We start from the raw sequence: 15181 nt of genomic DNA on the forward strand, positions 1-15181 counted from the left end.
TCCTGCTTGCTTACGCCTGCCAGGGAGCCGGTATTATTGCAGTCACCCAAGATCTCCAGCCTCAGCAAGGCGGCAGGACGGTGCCATGAGCACTCACCCCTACCCAGCCCAGTGAGGCCATGGGAGGGTGCTGAGTTGTGCCCAAGCACCCAGTCTACACCAGCAGGGTAGGTAGAGAGCTACAAATGGTCTCTGCCAGTGCCCCCATCTCTGGAGAGAGCGCCAGCTGTCTTTCCAGCAGATGCCCCAGACTAGCAAATGAATCTCCTTCACATACAGTCTGGGTGCTTTTGGAATGGGTGCTTTTTCACTGGATTCCGGGGCAAGTGAGACTGCAGGTAATCCCTTAAATTTTTTTTTTTCAACGTTTATTTATTTTTGGGACAGAGAGAGACAGAGCATGAACGGGGGAGGGGCAGAGAGAGAGGGAGACACAGAATCGGAAACAGGCTCCAGGCTCTGAGCCATCAGCCCAGAGCCTGACACGGGGCTCAAACTCACGGACCGTGAGATCGTGACCTGGCTGAAGTCGGACGCTTAACCGACTGCGCCACCCAGGCACCCCTTAAATTTTTTTTTAATGTTTGTTTATTTTTGAGAGACAGAGCACGAGCTAGGGTGGGAGTGGGGGGGGGGGGTTGGGCAGAGAGAAAGGGAGACACAGAATCCCAAGCAGTCTCCAGGCTCTGAGTGTCAGCACAGAGCCCGACGCGGGGCCCAAACCCACAGACTGCAAGATCATGACCTGAGCCGAAGTCTGACTCTTACCTGACTGAGCCAACCAGGCATCCCTAAGCAGGTGATCCCTTTAAAAGAAGAATCTCCATTTCCCATGGCACCGTAGGTTCTTTGGATGTCAGCCCTGTTGGATTCTAAGCCAGATGTTTTGGGGTGCTCGTGTCTCCAACATGGATCCCAAGGGTTGGAGTGTCTGATGTGGGGCCCTGACCCCTTGCTCCTCCAGGAGAAATGCCTATCTGGCGAGATGTTCCTGCAGTGGGGGGGTGGTTGTTTTGGTGCGACAGTGTTCCTAATTCTCCCACCCATCTCAGTGTAGTCCTTTTGTCTTCTGTGGTGTGGACATAGTTCATCTAGTTTTCAGATCTTTTTCAAAGGGAAGTGATCCCTACATAGCTGTAGATTGCATGTGTCCTTGGGAGGAAATGAGTTCAGGATCTTCCTACACAACCATCTTGGAAGCTTTCTTTCTTTCTTTTTTTTTTTTTTTTTAATATGAAATTTATTGTCAAATTGGTTTCCATACAACACCCAGTGCTCATCCTAACAGGTGCCCTCCTCAATGCCCATCACCCACTTTCCCCTCCATCCTACCTCCCATTGGACTCTTTCTTTTTGAAAATCATCTCTATAGTACCCTGATTCCAAGGGAACTGAAAGTTTCTGATTGGCTTCCGCAAAAGCGAGCCAGAATGATTCTGATTGACCCGGTTTCCACCAGAGTCAGCCCGATCTGAGGAGCACTTGAGGAATGCTGGGCAGCAGGAAGGCTATGTGCTGTGTGTTTGGCAGAAGCAGTAGATGTGAGGTCATGGGCCACATCCTGTAAGCACCGGGTTGTCCTAGGAAGAAAGCAGCAGCATGTTTGAGTGCTGTTCCGTAACAATATGGCGGTCCTGTTGTCTGCAGGAAGACACGTGACCTGCAGTTCCGAGTTATTAGCACCAATAACGCTATTTTTAAGGAGAGTGTTTTAGGGTGTGGCATCTTTTCTTTGAATGGGGCAGCAGTCCAGACCTGCCCCCGGTAGGCTGACAGACAGCCCCCTGCATAGAGCACACACTAACCTTATCACTATTTCTGTTGTAGGGATGCTTCCTTTTCCCCCCCTTCAAGGAAATGGTAATGGGTGCAGAAAATAAGAGATGGGTTTGAAAAAGTGTTCAACTTGTTTTTCTTTTTTTTTTACCCCAATACAAATTAAGATATATAATTTTCATCATCATCTGGTACACACACACCTTTGTGTACTTAACATTGAATGCAACAGTATTTATTCCGTACCAAATGCAGTGGACTCTAATATTTCCTCTTCTGTTGCATTGTATTAAGACACGCACACACTTGCTGGTCACAACCACTACCAATTCGTTTCACAACCACCAAATGGCAACTCAGACTTTGAAAACCATGAAGTGAATCATTGGAAAGCAAGCAACAATGGTGTATCCGTCCGCTCGGGCTGCTGTAACAAAGAACCACTACCTGGGGGCTTCAACAGCAGACAGGTGCTCTTTCACAGCTCTGGAGACTAGCAGACCGCATGCCAGCGGGGTCGATTCCTTCGGAGGATGAGGGAGAGTCTTCTCCAGGCCTCCCCGCCCGCTTCCGGTGGTTTGTGGGCAACCTTTGGTGTTCCTTGGCTTGTAAACACCTCACCTCCCATCTCTGCCCTCATTTTCACGTGGTGTCTTCCCTTTATACACGTCTGTGCATAAAGAGAGGCTTCCCTCTCTTTAAGGATACTAGTCATAGGGTTAGGGTCCTGCTCTGTTCTCGTATGACCTCAACCGATGATGTCTAATAACAACTGATAACCTCTGCGGTGACCCCATTCCCAAGTATGGTCACCTGCTGAGATACTGTGGGCTTGGTCTTCACCATAGGGGTATTGTTGGGGGGGGGGGATCGTAATTCAACCCTTAACAAATGATAGAAATACAAAATTGAAAATACGTAACAGAAGTTCCCATTTTATTGAGCTCTTATAACACAGCAGACTCTCAGCCAGGCATTTTCTGTTTCACAAATTCAGTAAATCCTTCTTTCCCCATTTTATAGTTGAGGCAGCCAGAGCTAAGAGAGGTCAGTCTCTTCGGTTTCCTTCAGAGTGCATACTCCTATCAGAGTGTATTTGAGGGCAAATCTGGTGTGGTAGTTGTTCTTACAACTAAACTTTCTAGGGAAATTACTCAATTTTGTATGTGATTTCTGTATAAGACATAACTGATTCCCTTATAAAAATCTAATTTCTTTGTATTGGGCATGAGCTCTTTCCAGTCTTTCTAATCACTTCATACTTGCTTTTTAAAAAATTTTTTTTTCATGTTTATTTAGTTTTGAGGGAGAAAGAGAGAGTGCAAGCGGGGGAGGGGCAGAGGGAGAGAGACAGAGACAGAGACAGAATCTGAAGCAGGCTCCAGGCTCTGAGCTGTCCGCACAGAGCCTGATGGCGTGGCTTGAACTCAGAAACCCTGAGGTCATGACCTGAGCCGAAGTCGGATGCCTAACCCAGCCACCCAGGCTCCCCTCTTGTCTTTCCATTATAATTGTTAGTATAGTGTTGATTTTGTTCAGTTTTTTTTTTTTAAACAAGGAGTATTTTTTTTTTAATTCTTGTGATTTTTGAGTGATGTTCCTTTTGACCTAGCCATGCCTGACGTTAATACTGCAGAAAAAGAGTTAATTTCGAGAAATCTAGTGAATGTGCATTCATCCTAGTACAAGGTATATGAATACCCAAACTTAGACCTCCTGGATATCAGAGCCCATGGCTTCCCCTTTGCCCTAGTGCTGTACCAGTTGGTTCATAAAACTGGCACATCAGGCAGGAGCCAGACAAGTTCATTTGGTCCAAATTGAAATGCTGTACACAGGTCATAAATGTACCACAAAATCACCCTCAAGTTCATGGGAAAGATGACATCTTAAAGGCCACATAGGTGCGGTCCCCCGGGCCCTATCAGAGGCCTGGGAGGTATGTGCTCTCGGGGCAGGGAACACCAGTAAACTCTTGGCTTTGTCCTCTGAACCCGGCAAGCTGCCGCGTTCCTAACAACGCCCAGCAACCAGCCAGACAAGGCGCTGTCTCCCTTTGTGTTTCCCTATCCTCATTCTGAATTTAGATCAGGGTGAAGAGTAGAGAGAAGGAAATGAGCCAGAAAATAGAAAATTAATACTTGGTGGAGTCGTCATATTTTAATATTAATTTATAGGCAATGTCAGATAACCGGAGTTAAATCTTTTTATCAGCAGGCTGCTCTCGGGTTTCGGGATTGGCATCCATCAGTGTAAATCAGGCCTCAGGAGCCCTAGGGAATGGTCTCCAGGGATGAGGGTTGATCCAGGGTGGGCAGAAAGGTAAATACTTGATTAGCTGTGTCCTTTTCTTTCGCACCAACCCTAAAATATTTCTGCATCACGCTGAGTGACAATGGTATGTTAAATAGTAACGGGAGGGAAGAAGCCATTCAGGTTCACGGTTAGCCTACTTTTAATACTTGTCTTCTTCCCCGCCAATCCTAGGAAACTGTTGTGTGAGAGGCACGCACTTGAGGGTTGTATTCCTGGCTCGGGGTTCTAGGGATGGGCTTAACCTTCTCAGATCGAGGCAGCGCCTCATTTTTCCCAGCTGGCCACATGTCACGTTTTTGACACAAGCCTGTGAGCAGGAACACCCAACGGGGTTTTGACCCATTTATCCTGGGATGACCTTCCACGACTCAACGCCTGCCCGTCCTCTCTTGTCATTGCAGCTCTGTGTCGAGGGCGTGTGGTGAGAGTCCCCTCGGGGAGCCTGGTGCGGGTGGTGGGCACCGAGCTGGTCATCCCCTGCAACGTGAGCGACTATGACGGCCCCAGCGAGCAGAACTTCGACTGGAGCTTCTCGTCTTCGGGCAGCAGCTTCGTGGAGCTGGCCAGCACCTGGGAGGCGGGCTTCCCGGCCCAGCCGTACCGGGAGCGCCTGCAGAGGGGCGAGATCCTGCTGCGGCGGACCGCCAACGATGGCGTGGAGCTCCACATCAAGAATGTCCAGCCCTCGGACCAGGGCCACTACAAGTGTTCCACCCCCAGCACCGACGCCACCGTCCAGGGCAACTATGAGGATATAGTGCAGGTTAAAGGTATAGCCTCTCGGGGGGGGGGGGGGGGCATCGCGTCAGGGGCTAGACCTTCCCCTGCCACTCGGCTGGGGGTGACTTTGCCAAGAAAGGAGACTCCTCTGGGGCTCTGCTCCCTCCGTCCAATGGACAGAAAGAAGCACCTTACCTGCTTAACAGCAGAGGGTAGGCGGGGTCGCCTGGGAGGGTCCTTTCTCTTCACTGTGATTCTGACCCATCCTTGGCTGGCGTGGTGGCAGGGCCCAGGTCTGGGCCAGGCTGCCCGCACTCGCTCCAATGACTGGCTGGACAGCCGTGTGGCCGTGGGCATGCTACATGGCTCCACTTTTCCTCTGTGAAACGGTGCTCCCCTTAAAGGCTCCGAGCACAAGGTGATTAGCAGATTTGCAGTGAGAAGGTGACGGTCATGATAACGTTCACTCTCATGAGACTATCACATGCTTCCAAGCTTGTGCCCTTCATGATCTCAGTGCCCACTCTAGAATTTGTGTGGGTTCTCTGTAGAGACAGGACGACGTGGTCACTGCTAGCTTACAATGGACCCTGCTAGCTTACTGGCCTCTCTGCGGAGAATCATACCTTACATACCTGGAATGTTTGGGGTGCGGTTTGGTTTGTTTGCTTGTTTTCTGTTTCCCAAGTCCTATTAGATTTATTCCCACCTTTGATTCTCTGAACCCAATGAAGAAGACCAGGCAGGATATTTGCCTAATTTACACATGAGGAAGTGGAAGAGCATAGGTTAATTACTTGCCTAAAATTCTCTCAGCTAATTAGTAAATAAGCAAGAACAAACTATTTTCATTTGGGGCCAGCAAAATAGAAACATTATTATTGTTATTACTTAATTATGCATTTATTCGTACCCTGCCTTGTTCCAAAAAAGTATTTATTTATGTATTTTTTTAAGTTTGTTTATTTTTGAGAGAGAGAGAGCGAGAGTGCACGAGCAGAGGAGGGGCAGAGAGAGAGGGGCACAGAGGATGCAAAGCCGGCTGACAGCAGGGAGACCGATGAGGGGCTCAAATTGATGAACTGTGAGATCCTGACCTGAGCCCCAGTCGGACGCTGAACTGACTGAGCCACCCAGGCGCCCCGCCATAAAGCATTTATATTAGAGCAGGGACTGTAGGTAACGATTGGGCATGTAGAAGATGTACACGATGATCTAAAAAAAGGGGGCAGACCCAAGTATCTGTTCTCTCTGTAATCATGCGCAGAACCCTGCCATGTTGCAGCTGCTGTTCCCCCGCCCCCCACCCCGTTCAACCATCGTGACGGAATAAAACAGCCACATGCATTATGTAGGTATTGACACATCAAATCTGCCTCTTCCGTCACCTCTTCCTTATTCTAACAGAAAATCCTAAAGATGTTTTTTAGAAAAAAGTCCCATGAGATATTCGTGATTGCAGTTCAGTAATGTGTTGCTTTTAGTCACATACACGCCCTACCTCTATTAGGTCAGATGCACACTTATGTCCCCTGTAATTCTCATGTTGAGGAGTAGGGGGCAGCCGGAGAATTTCCCCCACCCTGTTCCCCCAGTGGTTTCCTGTTTCTTCTCCAGTCTTTGGAAGGAAGAAGCAAGGAGAGGCTTTCCTTGGGTGAGGAAAGGAGATAGATAAACGGTCACAAAAGAGACTGGCTGGCTGCCCAGGTGGCGCCTCCGGTGCCTGCCCGGCACGGTCCAGGGTCTGTGTGGCCCTCGGCTTTGTGGCTGTGTGCTAACAGATAACTGGCCACGGGAACTGAGTCATGGGAACCAGACTCACAGACCGATGTATATACTAGAAGGTCATTCATTGTGCAGTAGAGATGGGCTTTAGGATAGGTCTTTCTAAAGATGTAGTTTTGTCTTAAGGACGCTGAATTCCTTTCTCGGTGTGGAATGTTGAGAAAAACGGAAGAGATCATGAATAGGGGTGTTTGAGGATTCTTTTATCCAGCTTGTAGACCAGCCTGGGAGATTGTCCTTGCCCCCTGGTAGAGGCCACTTTTCTGGTTACCTCGCTTATCGCTTCCCTTCCTAACGTGCACTCACCAACACTTTCTTGATGTCTGGCCCCTTATTCTAGACTCTGTAAAGAGGCAGCCTTTTTCCAAATGGCCCTAATAGAGTAAATAGCTGAGGCTTCAGGTCTCCTTAAAGGGTTCCTATCCTGCAGAAACTTTCTGCTCATCCTAGTTATTCTTAGGCATTTCCTGGGCCTCAGGGCACAGGCAGCTCATGCCATGCTTCTGCCGTCTTCCCATCATGCTGCTTTATCTGCTAGGGGATTCTTCAGGCTCCCTCTTGCAGCCCTGTGCCCGAACAGAGGAGCGTTTGACAGTAACAGCTAGCTATCTTCCAGCTTTGCCGAGTGCCAGGCACCTTCCCTTATCACTCCTTCAGCTCCCTCAACTCCCTGAGATGGGCCCAGTTGTCATCCCTGTTTAGAGATGAGGAAACTGAGGCACAGGGTAGTAAAGCAACTTGTTCAAGGGTGGCAGAAACGCATCCCCAGGGCACAACTCCCAAAAGGGAGTGTTTTCCATCCAGCTGGGGGGGGGCGGAGGGGGGCGGGGGGGAATGTCTTCTTCGTGCCTCTTATTTTTTCTTTCTTCTTTTCTTTTTTTCTTTTCCTTTTTTTCTTTTTTTTTCTTTTTTTTTTCTTCTTCTTTTTTTTTTTTTTTTTTTTTTTTTTGCCTTACGCACAAATTAAAATGGGGAGTGTTCCCACGTGGGCATTAAACAGGGCAGGGGCGCAGGGCCGCTCCCCCTGGGGCCAGAAAGCCCTAGAAGGGGCTGGTGCCTGCAGGAGCGGGGGGCGCGACGCGACTGACGCCTCTCCTTCCTCCCGCAGTGTTGGCCGATGCCCTGCAGGTGGGTGCCGTTGCGCCGCCCGAGCCGGGCCTGAGCCTGCGCCTGGGCGAGCCGTTCGAGCTGCGCTGCTCGGCCTCCACGGCGTCGCCGCTGCACACGCACCTGGCGCTGCTGTGGGAGCTGCAGCGGGGCACGGCCCGGCGGAGCGTGCTGGCCCTGACCCACGAGGGCCGCTTCCGCCCGGGGCCCGGCTACGAGCAGCGCTACCGCGTGGGAGACGTGCGCCTGGACACCGTGGGCGCCGACGGCTACCGCCTGTCCGTGGCCCGCGCCCTGGCCGCCGACCAGGGCTCCTACAGGTGCGTGGTCAGCGAGTGGATCGGAGAGCAGGGCAGCTGGCAGGAGATTCAGGAGAAAGCCGTGGACGTGGCCACCGTGCTGATCCAGCCGACAGGTGAGCTCCTGGGACTTATCTGGTTGGCACCCTGGCCTGTGTTCTGGCCGGTGCCGGGGAAAGAAACAGGCGGGAGGGAGCCCTGTCCTTTGCTGACAGGTCACCTGCGGCCTGGCTTTGAGGGGATGGGGGAGTAGGTGGTGGTGACAGCTGGGGAAAGGCGCATTGGTGTTGTGCCGAGTGCCTGTAGTGTGGCTTTACAGCTGCTTCCCGTCTGGATTCATACTCGGGACGCTGCAGGTTGCAGAAGATACTAAGACATAAGACAGTTTGTTGACTGAAAGCTTAAGTCCCTTTAAGTGTCAGAGTGAGGTCCGACCTGGTGTTCCGAGGGGCTTTGGGGCCGAGCTGTCCCCACCCTGCTCCCTTTATTGTGTTTTGGCTTTATCTTGCCCGGGTGTTTCCTGAATTTCTGAATCCTCCTTTCTGCACAGCTGGTGGGGATGTGTGTCTGTCTCATGCGCAGACCTCTCGTCCATCTTGGGTCCTCTGGGTCCCCTCAGATGGGCCGCGCCCTGCTAGGTGAGACTTCTCTAGGGCTGGGCCTCTTCTCATTCCATGTATGACACACACCCCAGGAGCAAGCATCTGGCCCTGGGGTCTCCGTGCAAGAAGTTCTGCGTCCTCTCATCTGTGAAGTAGCCTTTGTTTTTTAAAAAAAAAAAAAAAAAAAAAAGCCAACCCTTTCCTATTCCCACTGGAGAAGTAAGAAAATACAAGAGACATTTAGGAAAAGCCATGAAAAGACAGGTAAGAGAGAAAAACAAGCTGTTGTTGACTCAGTATCCAACAGGCATTAATGGAGAACCTACCAGGCGGTCAGCCCTGTCTGGGCCCTGGGGTCAGAGGGGTTTGAGGAACGTCTCCAGGCACCGTAGAACCTCCAGCTCTGACAAAGACAGCGTAAAGAGACCATCTCAAGATGTGGTCCTTGCTGTGGATGGATGGCTGTCCTTGGTTTTCTGGGAATCTAACGTTCACATCTGTTGCTGCCGCCCCCTGCTTTGTACGGTGGGAAGACAGACTCATTTCCTCAGTGTAAAGTGTGAATGTGTGGCCACTCTGTAACTCAGACGGGAAGGAAAACAGGAAACCGTGCACACGGGGAGTATTTTTCCTCTGCAGACTGCATGGTCCTGAGCATTTTGCTCTGCATTTATACCACTGCCCAGGAATTGGGTTTGGTAAAAAAGCAGGTTCCTGAGTGAGGATCCTGAGTGACCGCAGCCATCAGTGAGGTGAGGCGGGAGGTGCTCTTGCCAAGGAAGGATGCTACCCATCGCGGTCAGTCTTGGTTCCACTGGCCACAGAAATCACTTTCTAAATGGACTCAGGTCACCTTCCTTTGAGGATGTGATCTGCCTCGAATCTGTCCTAAGAAGCTGGGATGTTCAGCTTGTATCAGACAACTCTTCTCACAGGGCAGAGGATTAAGAGTTTCAGCTTTGCAACAAGTTACCTTTTTGTGCAGGAATCTCAGCTGTAAAGGTATTTGTTATTTCAAACAAGCCACAGAACCCATAATAGCTAGTATAAGACTTGAAAACTCTGAGCCTGGATGTACTAGCCTCTGACTCTCACCTGAGCCTGGGGTTCGTAACCATTTTGTGCCATGGGCCGCTTTGACGGTCTTTTGACAGTCCACAGATGCTTTCTCAGAATTAACGTGTTTTAACTTCTAAAACGCATATTTGAGGTGACAAAGGAAAACAATTACATTAAAATAGTCATCAAAATATTTTCAGACAAATTTGTTAATGTAGTAATATTGTGCTTTATTCATTCATTAAATAATCTGTAGTTGGCAGGCTTAGTAACTACTGTAGTTTCCAAGTAGCAATGGATGCAAATGATATTTTAAGATACGTGCAACAATTACAACGTCATTTGAAAATATCTGTGGCTTTTTTTTTTTTTTGAGAGCAAGAGAGAGATCACACATGTGCACAAAGGCAAGATTTTTTTCCCATCCATGTCACAGAGTTTCTAAACTGTCTTCTTGGACTCCAGGTTGAGAGCCACCACACTGGAGTGGGGCCTTTCTCTTTTGTCAACACCTGCACTCTCCAGAATTACCTTCTTAAATATTCTTATTGCATTGTTATGATAAACAGCCCAAAGCCACTTAAACAGTGGGGCTGTGTAATATATGTGGCAATACCCGCCTCCCCGCCATGTTGCGAGTGGTCTGGTTCGTGCACATCTTGGTGTCTGATTTATGGGTTCAGTTCTGTCCAGCCCGAGAAAGCTTCACCACCACAGGCTTTGTCTGAGGTATCCCCTTGCATTACGAGTCCTTAGAAATGATTCTCCTTTTTCTTTCGCCTGCACTTTCCTGTCTCCCAGCTGTGAACCAGCCCCCCCCCCCCCGCTCCACCCCCCCCCCCCCCAGTCCAGAACATACGGGAACAATGGTTAGTGATGTGACAAGCTATTTCGCAACTTGCGGAGAGAAAATTACAAAGTGAACTATTCAGTTGAAGAGCCGTTTCTGCCGATATTCCTAAAGCTAAGAATCCATTTTCTCCATATGTGCAGTCTACAGCTGTGTATTTACCCCTACTTCCCTCACGTGTCTGTCTCCTGAGCCTCCTTCTGCCTCCAGCCACACAGAGGGACGCTAGCAGCATTCCAGGGTCTCTGACCACAGGCATCATATGTGGGGCTGTTCACCACAGCACAGGCTCAGAGCAGAAGTTTCCATACTGACTCCTCTCAAAAGATGCCCTCAAATTACTTTTGGCCCCTTTCAAGAGGTGAAGGAGGAGGCACAATTTGGAGGGTGAAAAATTCGACTTATCAGTTCTCTTTTATAATATACCCACTTCATTTTCCATCTTCGTCAAGGTGGGTCTTGAACGTGGCCTGAAATGGTTGTCGGAAATGTTGTCAGGCTCTGGAAATACTCCTGTGAAAACCATCTACTCCAGAGGGCCTGGGCTTTGGGGTTGGGCCATTTCTGAACTAGGCACCAGCCTTTGTTACTGAGCTTACTCAGGATAGCTGACGCTGAGCCAGTCTTGCTGGAAGACCAGGATTGCGCCTGCACTTGAACCCCCTGGGAGACGTTAGCTATTTCTCATTTAAACAGTCGTTCCCAGAGCATTACCACGAATTGAATGTTTTTCTACTCTGATTACAGATGTTCAACTTCTTTAAAAAGAAAAAAAAAACAAACAACGCTCGAATAAAGTAAAACGTTTCCATGTAAAAAGCTTTGACAGGGGAATGCTGAAACCAGATCTGTCTAGAGACTGTGACACCAAATACTTCAATGCTTCATCTAAATATAGTCTACTTTTAATCATCCACACTCATGCGAGAAGGCAGTGGTGTGGAGAGTTCAAAAGTCATGGCGTTTTGCAAAGTTTCAGAATATATGCTTTATGTTTGACTTTAAGGTGGGCGTGTCTAACGGAATATGTGGTGCTCTAAGTACATTGCATTTTGAAGACTTGACTCATAAGGCATATTGTCTGGTTTCACTTTCCTGGTCCTTCTGTTTAGGATTTTCTCCTGTTGTGCCCAGAAGATGTTTCCACCCTTACCTCCTGCCCGCCAGCCTCCAACCCCAAGGCCCTAGTCCCAAACTAGTTACGTCAGCCAGTCAGAACTGAGCTGTCTGTAGAAGCACCCAAGTTTTATCACGCACATGGTGAAACTACAATTGTAGTTCTGCGCTGCTCCGACTCCTTTTCAAACGGTCGCCTGTGTGAGCTTGGGCAACTTACTTAACTTCTCTGTGCTTCGGTTTCCTTGTCAGTAAAAGGGAGACAATGCTAGTACTTACCTCCTAGGGTTGTTTTGAAGGTTAGTATTTACAAGGCACTCAGAATAGTGCCTGGCACGTAGTAAGCGTATTAGGGTTTGCTGCTGTTAGTATTTTCATGGAATGAAAAGAAACGAGTTATAGTTCCTTAATTTATTCAGTAAATATTTCTCACACACTTACAATTGCACAGAGCCTTCTGACTTTAATGCCATAAATAAGATAAAAGGAGAGGAGGATCTAGGAGCACATGGGTGGCTCAGCCGGTTGAGCATCCGACCTCGGCTCAGGTCATGATCTTGTGGTTTGTGAGTTCGGGCCACACATCGGACTCTGTGCCATCAGCCAGAGTCCGGCTGGGATCCTCTCTTCCCCGCCTCTCTCTGCCCTTACCTGTCTTGCACATGCACTCTGGGTCTCAAAATAAACATTAAAAAAAAAAATAAATAAATAAATAGGATCTAACGCAGGGAGGGGCAAACATAACCCTGTTTATCTAGATGGGTTTTGTTTTGTTTTGTTTTTTTCATTTTCAAGTTCTGCGAGTGGCTGTGGCCAGGAATGTGTCTGTGGCTGAAGGAAAGGGGTTGGACCTGACCTGCAACATCACAACCGACCGAGCAGACGACGTCCGACCCGAGGTGACATGGTACTTCAGCAGGACGCCTGATGGCGCTTGGCCTGGCGCCCCCGTGCTGGCACGGCTGGACCGGGATTCCCTGGTGCACAGCTCTCCTCACGTGGCCCTGAGTCACGTGGATGCACGCTCCTACCATTTACTGGTTCGAGACGTTAGCAAGGAAAACTCCGGCTACTATTTCTGCCACGTGGCGCTCTGGGCACCCGGACACAACAGGAGCTGGCACAAGGTGGCAGAGGCCAGGTCTGCCCCGGCCAGTGTGGATGTGACCTGGCTAGGTGAGTGCCCGGTGGGGGGGGGACGGGGTGGCTCTTAGCCTTGCTGGCTCCCTCCCTTCCCTGGGATATCCGGATGAGTTAGAGCACTGTGCCTTTTGCGTGATCTTGGCGTTCTTTACATCGGGACCAGCATACTTTAGCCTGGCTAGATCCCAAGGTGGGGGGAAGGAGGGGCAAAGCAGGCTGAAATAGAATCTGGCAGGCAAGGGCAATGTTTGGATAACGTGGCCTCGGTTGTCTCAATACCCTCATTTGAGAGGATATAGTTTCCTTTTGTTGTCAAGATTTGCAGGGTCGGCCCCTCCGAAGGGCTCTTTGAAATGGATCTTTGTTGGAGCGAGAGCACTGCCATTCTCCCTTTCCTTTTCCTATACTCTGAGGTGCTCACTGGCAGGAGCTGGTGCCTTCCTAAAGCCCAGAGCAGAAAGAGAATTCCTTCAGTTAATGGAATGCATTTTTTTTTTTTTTTTTTTGCTGAATGCCCTGGAATCCCCAAATGATTTTATTTGCAGCTGCCAGTTCAGTGCAGGGGTCTTCCTGCTCCCCAGGCTCTTCTGGTGGGCCCTCTCACCGGCTGCCAGTCCCCGCTGGAGGAGCAGGGCGGTTCTCACCTGTTGACCACCTTGACCCTCACTTTATAACAACTCCGCACGTATGTGAAATTGTCGTGCCCTCGTCTTTTTTTTGCCATTCTCATCTCCCCCGGCCCTTGTTCTCCTACACGCTTGCCCCCACCCAGGGCTGACTTTCCTCATTTTTGTTCCTCTCTTATAATTAATTACAGAGAAGCTTAAGCAGGATCGGGGATGAGCGGAGGTCGGGGTGCACCATTACACAGGTGGGGACGGGCCCACTTGTCAGACTCTTCTGTTTTGAGCTTGATCTCTCCGCCATCCCATGGCTGTTCTGAGCCCTGATGCAGGCATTGGGCTCTGCTGTGATTGTTAGTAGGTAAACCAGATCTGTAAAGGGCCAGGAAATAATTTCCTCCATTGTCTGATGCTAAGTACCCTCCCACCATGACCCCCATCCCACACTTAGCTCTTCCTCGTCTCAGTGTCCAAAGTCTCCCGGGTCAGTGGCACGTTCGCTGTCTGTTTCTTCCTAATGTATTGGCAGAGAGGGGGAGCCGGCAAGTGGGGCACAGAGGGGGCAGGGAGGGGACGAGGAATGAGAGTGTGAGCAGAAGGTATGGCCGATTCAGAGCGAGACCAGGCAGGGTGTTAATCATCCCTGGTAGCAAAGTGATTCTTTGATATCTGCACAGTGAAAGGAGCAGGGTTTATCTGGCGAGCTTTTATTCCTGCCGTCTGAGCCCCGTGCGAGAGTCTCACTATGAAGTACTGAACTGGAACAATGTTGGCCCAGCTAGAACTCTCCTTAGCAACCTTCAAAATAAAACAGATGTTGTCGGCACCGAAAGAAGATTTTTCATCTCTGGAGCTGAATTCGTCTCCCGGCTCTGATCCTTGGTGCATTGTATGGTGCGTCAAATCCCAGCGCTGACTCCTGGTCCCCCCTCCTCTCCAACTTAGAATCACAGCTCTGGTGGGGTTTTTTTTTTCTTTCTTTTTTTTTTTTTTTTTTTTTAGAAAGCGCCGCCTGCAATCCAGTGTGAGGGCCTCTCTGAAGTGCTGGTGCACTGATCCCGGCGTCGCCTGGGGGAGATGCAGGGACTGTCAGAAAGCAGGAGGGTTGCTCCGGGAGGGAATGGGCTCTTTTAACTGGAAAGGATTTGTTGGTGGCCGTGTCCTCCAGAGAGTGAGAAGAAATAGAGAGACTAAATGGTGGGAAAAGGCTCCATTATGGTCCCAAGGATCCAGCCGTTTGTTTGCCCGCAGAGTGCCGGCACCACTGTCAGGAAAGTCATCAGCGTGCTTTACCCTGACCGATGGAAGGTTCGCAGAACGCCCACACCTTGTGCGGCGCTCTGCACTTGGTGGGCACTCGGGCAACATTGGCCGAATGGATAGATAAACATGGAGAGTATTAAAGCATGTGCATAGGAAAACAAGAATTGCAAGGAAAGCAATCGTGTTCAGCTTCCAGAATGCACAGAGATATGTGCAGAAGGCTAACTTTCTGGGGGTGTAAGTGGTAGAAACCCCGCCTGTGTTCTTTTTCTTCCTCTTAAACCTCCTCCTTCCCCGTGCCTGTGACTCACTCCATTACAGCTGCCGGGACACTTATCAGGGGTGAGTCGGGCACGAGTACAGCAGCAGACCTTTCTCCAGGACCTCCCCTTTGGACTCTGCCCAGAGACGGATGGGCCTGGCCTGACACTCTGATTATCTCTAGATACACGACATGTATGTGTGTGCATGTGGACACCTTACCGCATGCACCTTGGGGGCTGTTGGAGGTGACTGAGAGGT

At 49.8% G+C, this 15181-nt stretch overlaps 1 protein-coding gene across 1 annotated transcript in view; it reads left to right on the forward strand.

Moving 5' to 3' along the window:
* PTGFRN (prostaglandin F2 receptor inhibitor) overlaps positions 1–15181 on the forward strand; it is an 85419-nt gene that overhangs the window by 37842 nt on the left and 32396 nt on the right. Inside the window, exons 2-4 of the mRNA XM_023259040.2 lie at positions 4494–4862; positions 7706–8119; positions 12426–12806. Coding sequence (XP_023114808.1) covers positions 4494–4862; positions 7706–8119; positions 12426–12806 — 1164 coding nt within the window. The remainder of the gene's footprint in view (positions 1–4493; positions 4863–7705; positions 8120–12425; positions 12807–15181) is intronic.

This window comes from Felis catus, chromosome C1, assembly GCF_018350175.1.
Source record: "Felis catus isolate Fca126 chromosome C1, F.catus_Fca126_mat1.0, whole genome shotgun sequence".
NCBI lineage: Eukaryota > Metazoa > Chordata > Mammalia > Carnivora > Felidae > Felis > Felis catus.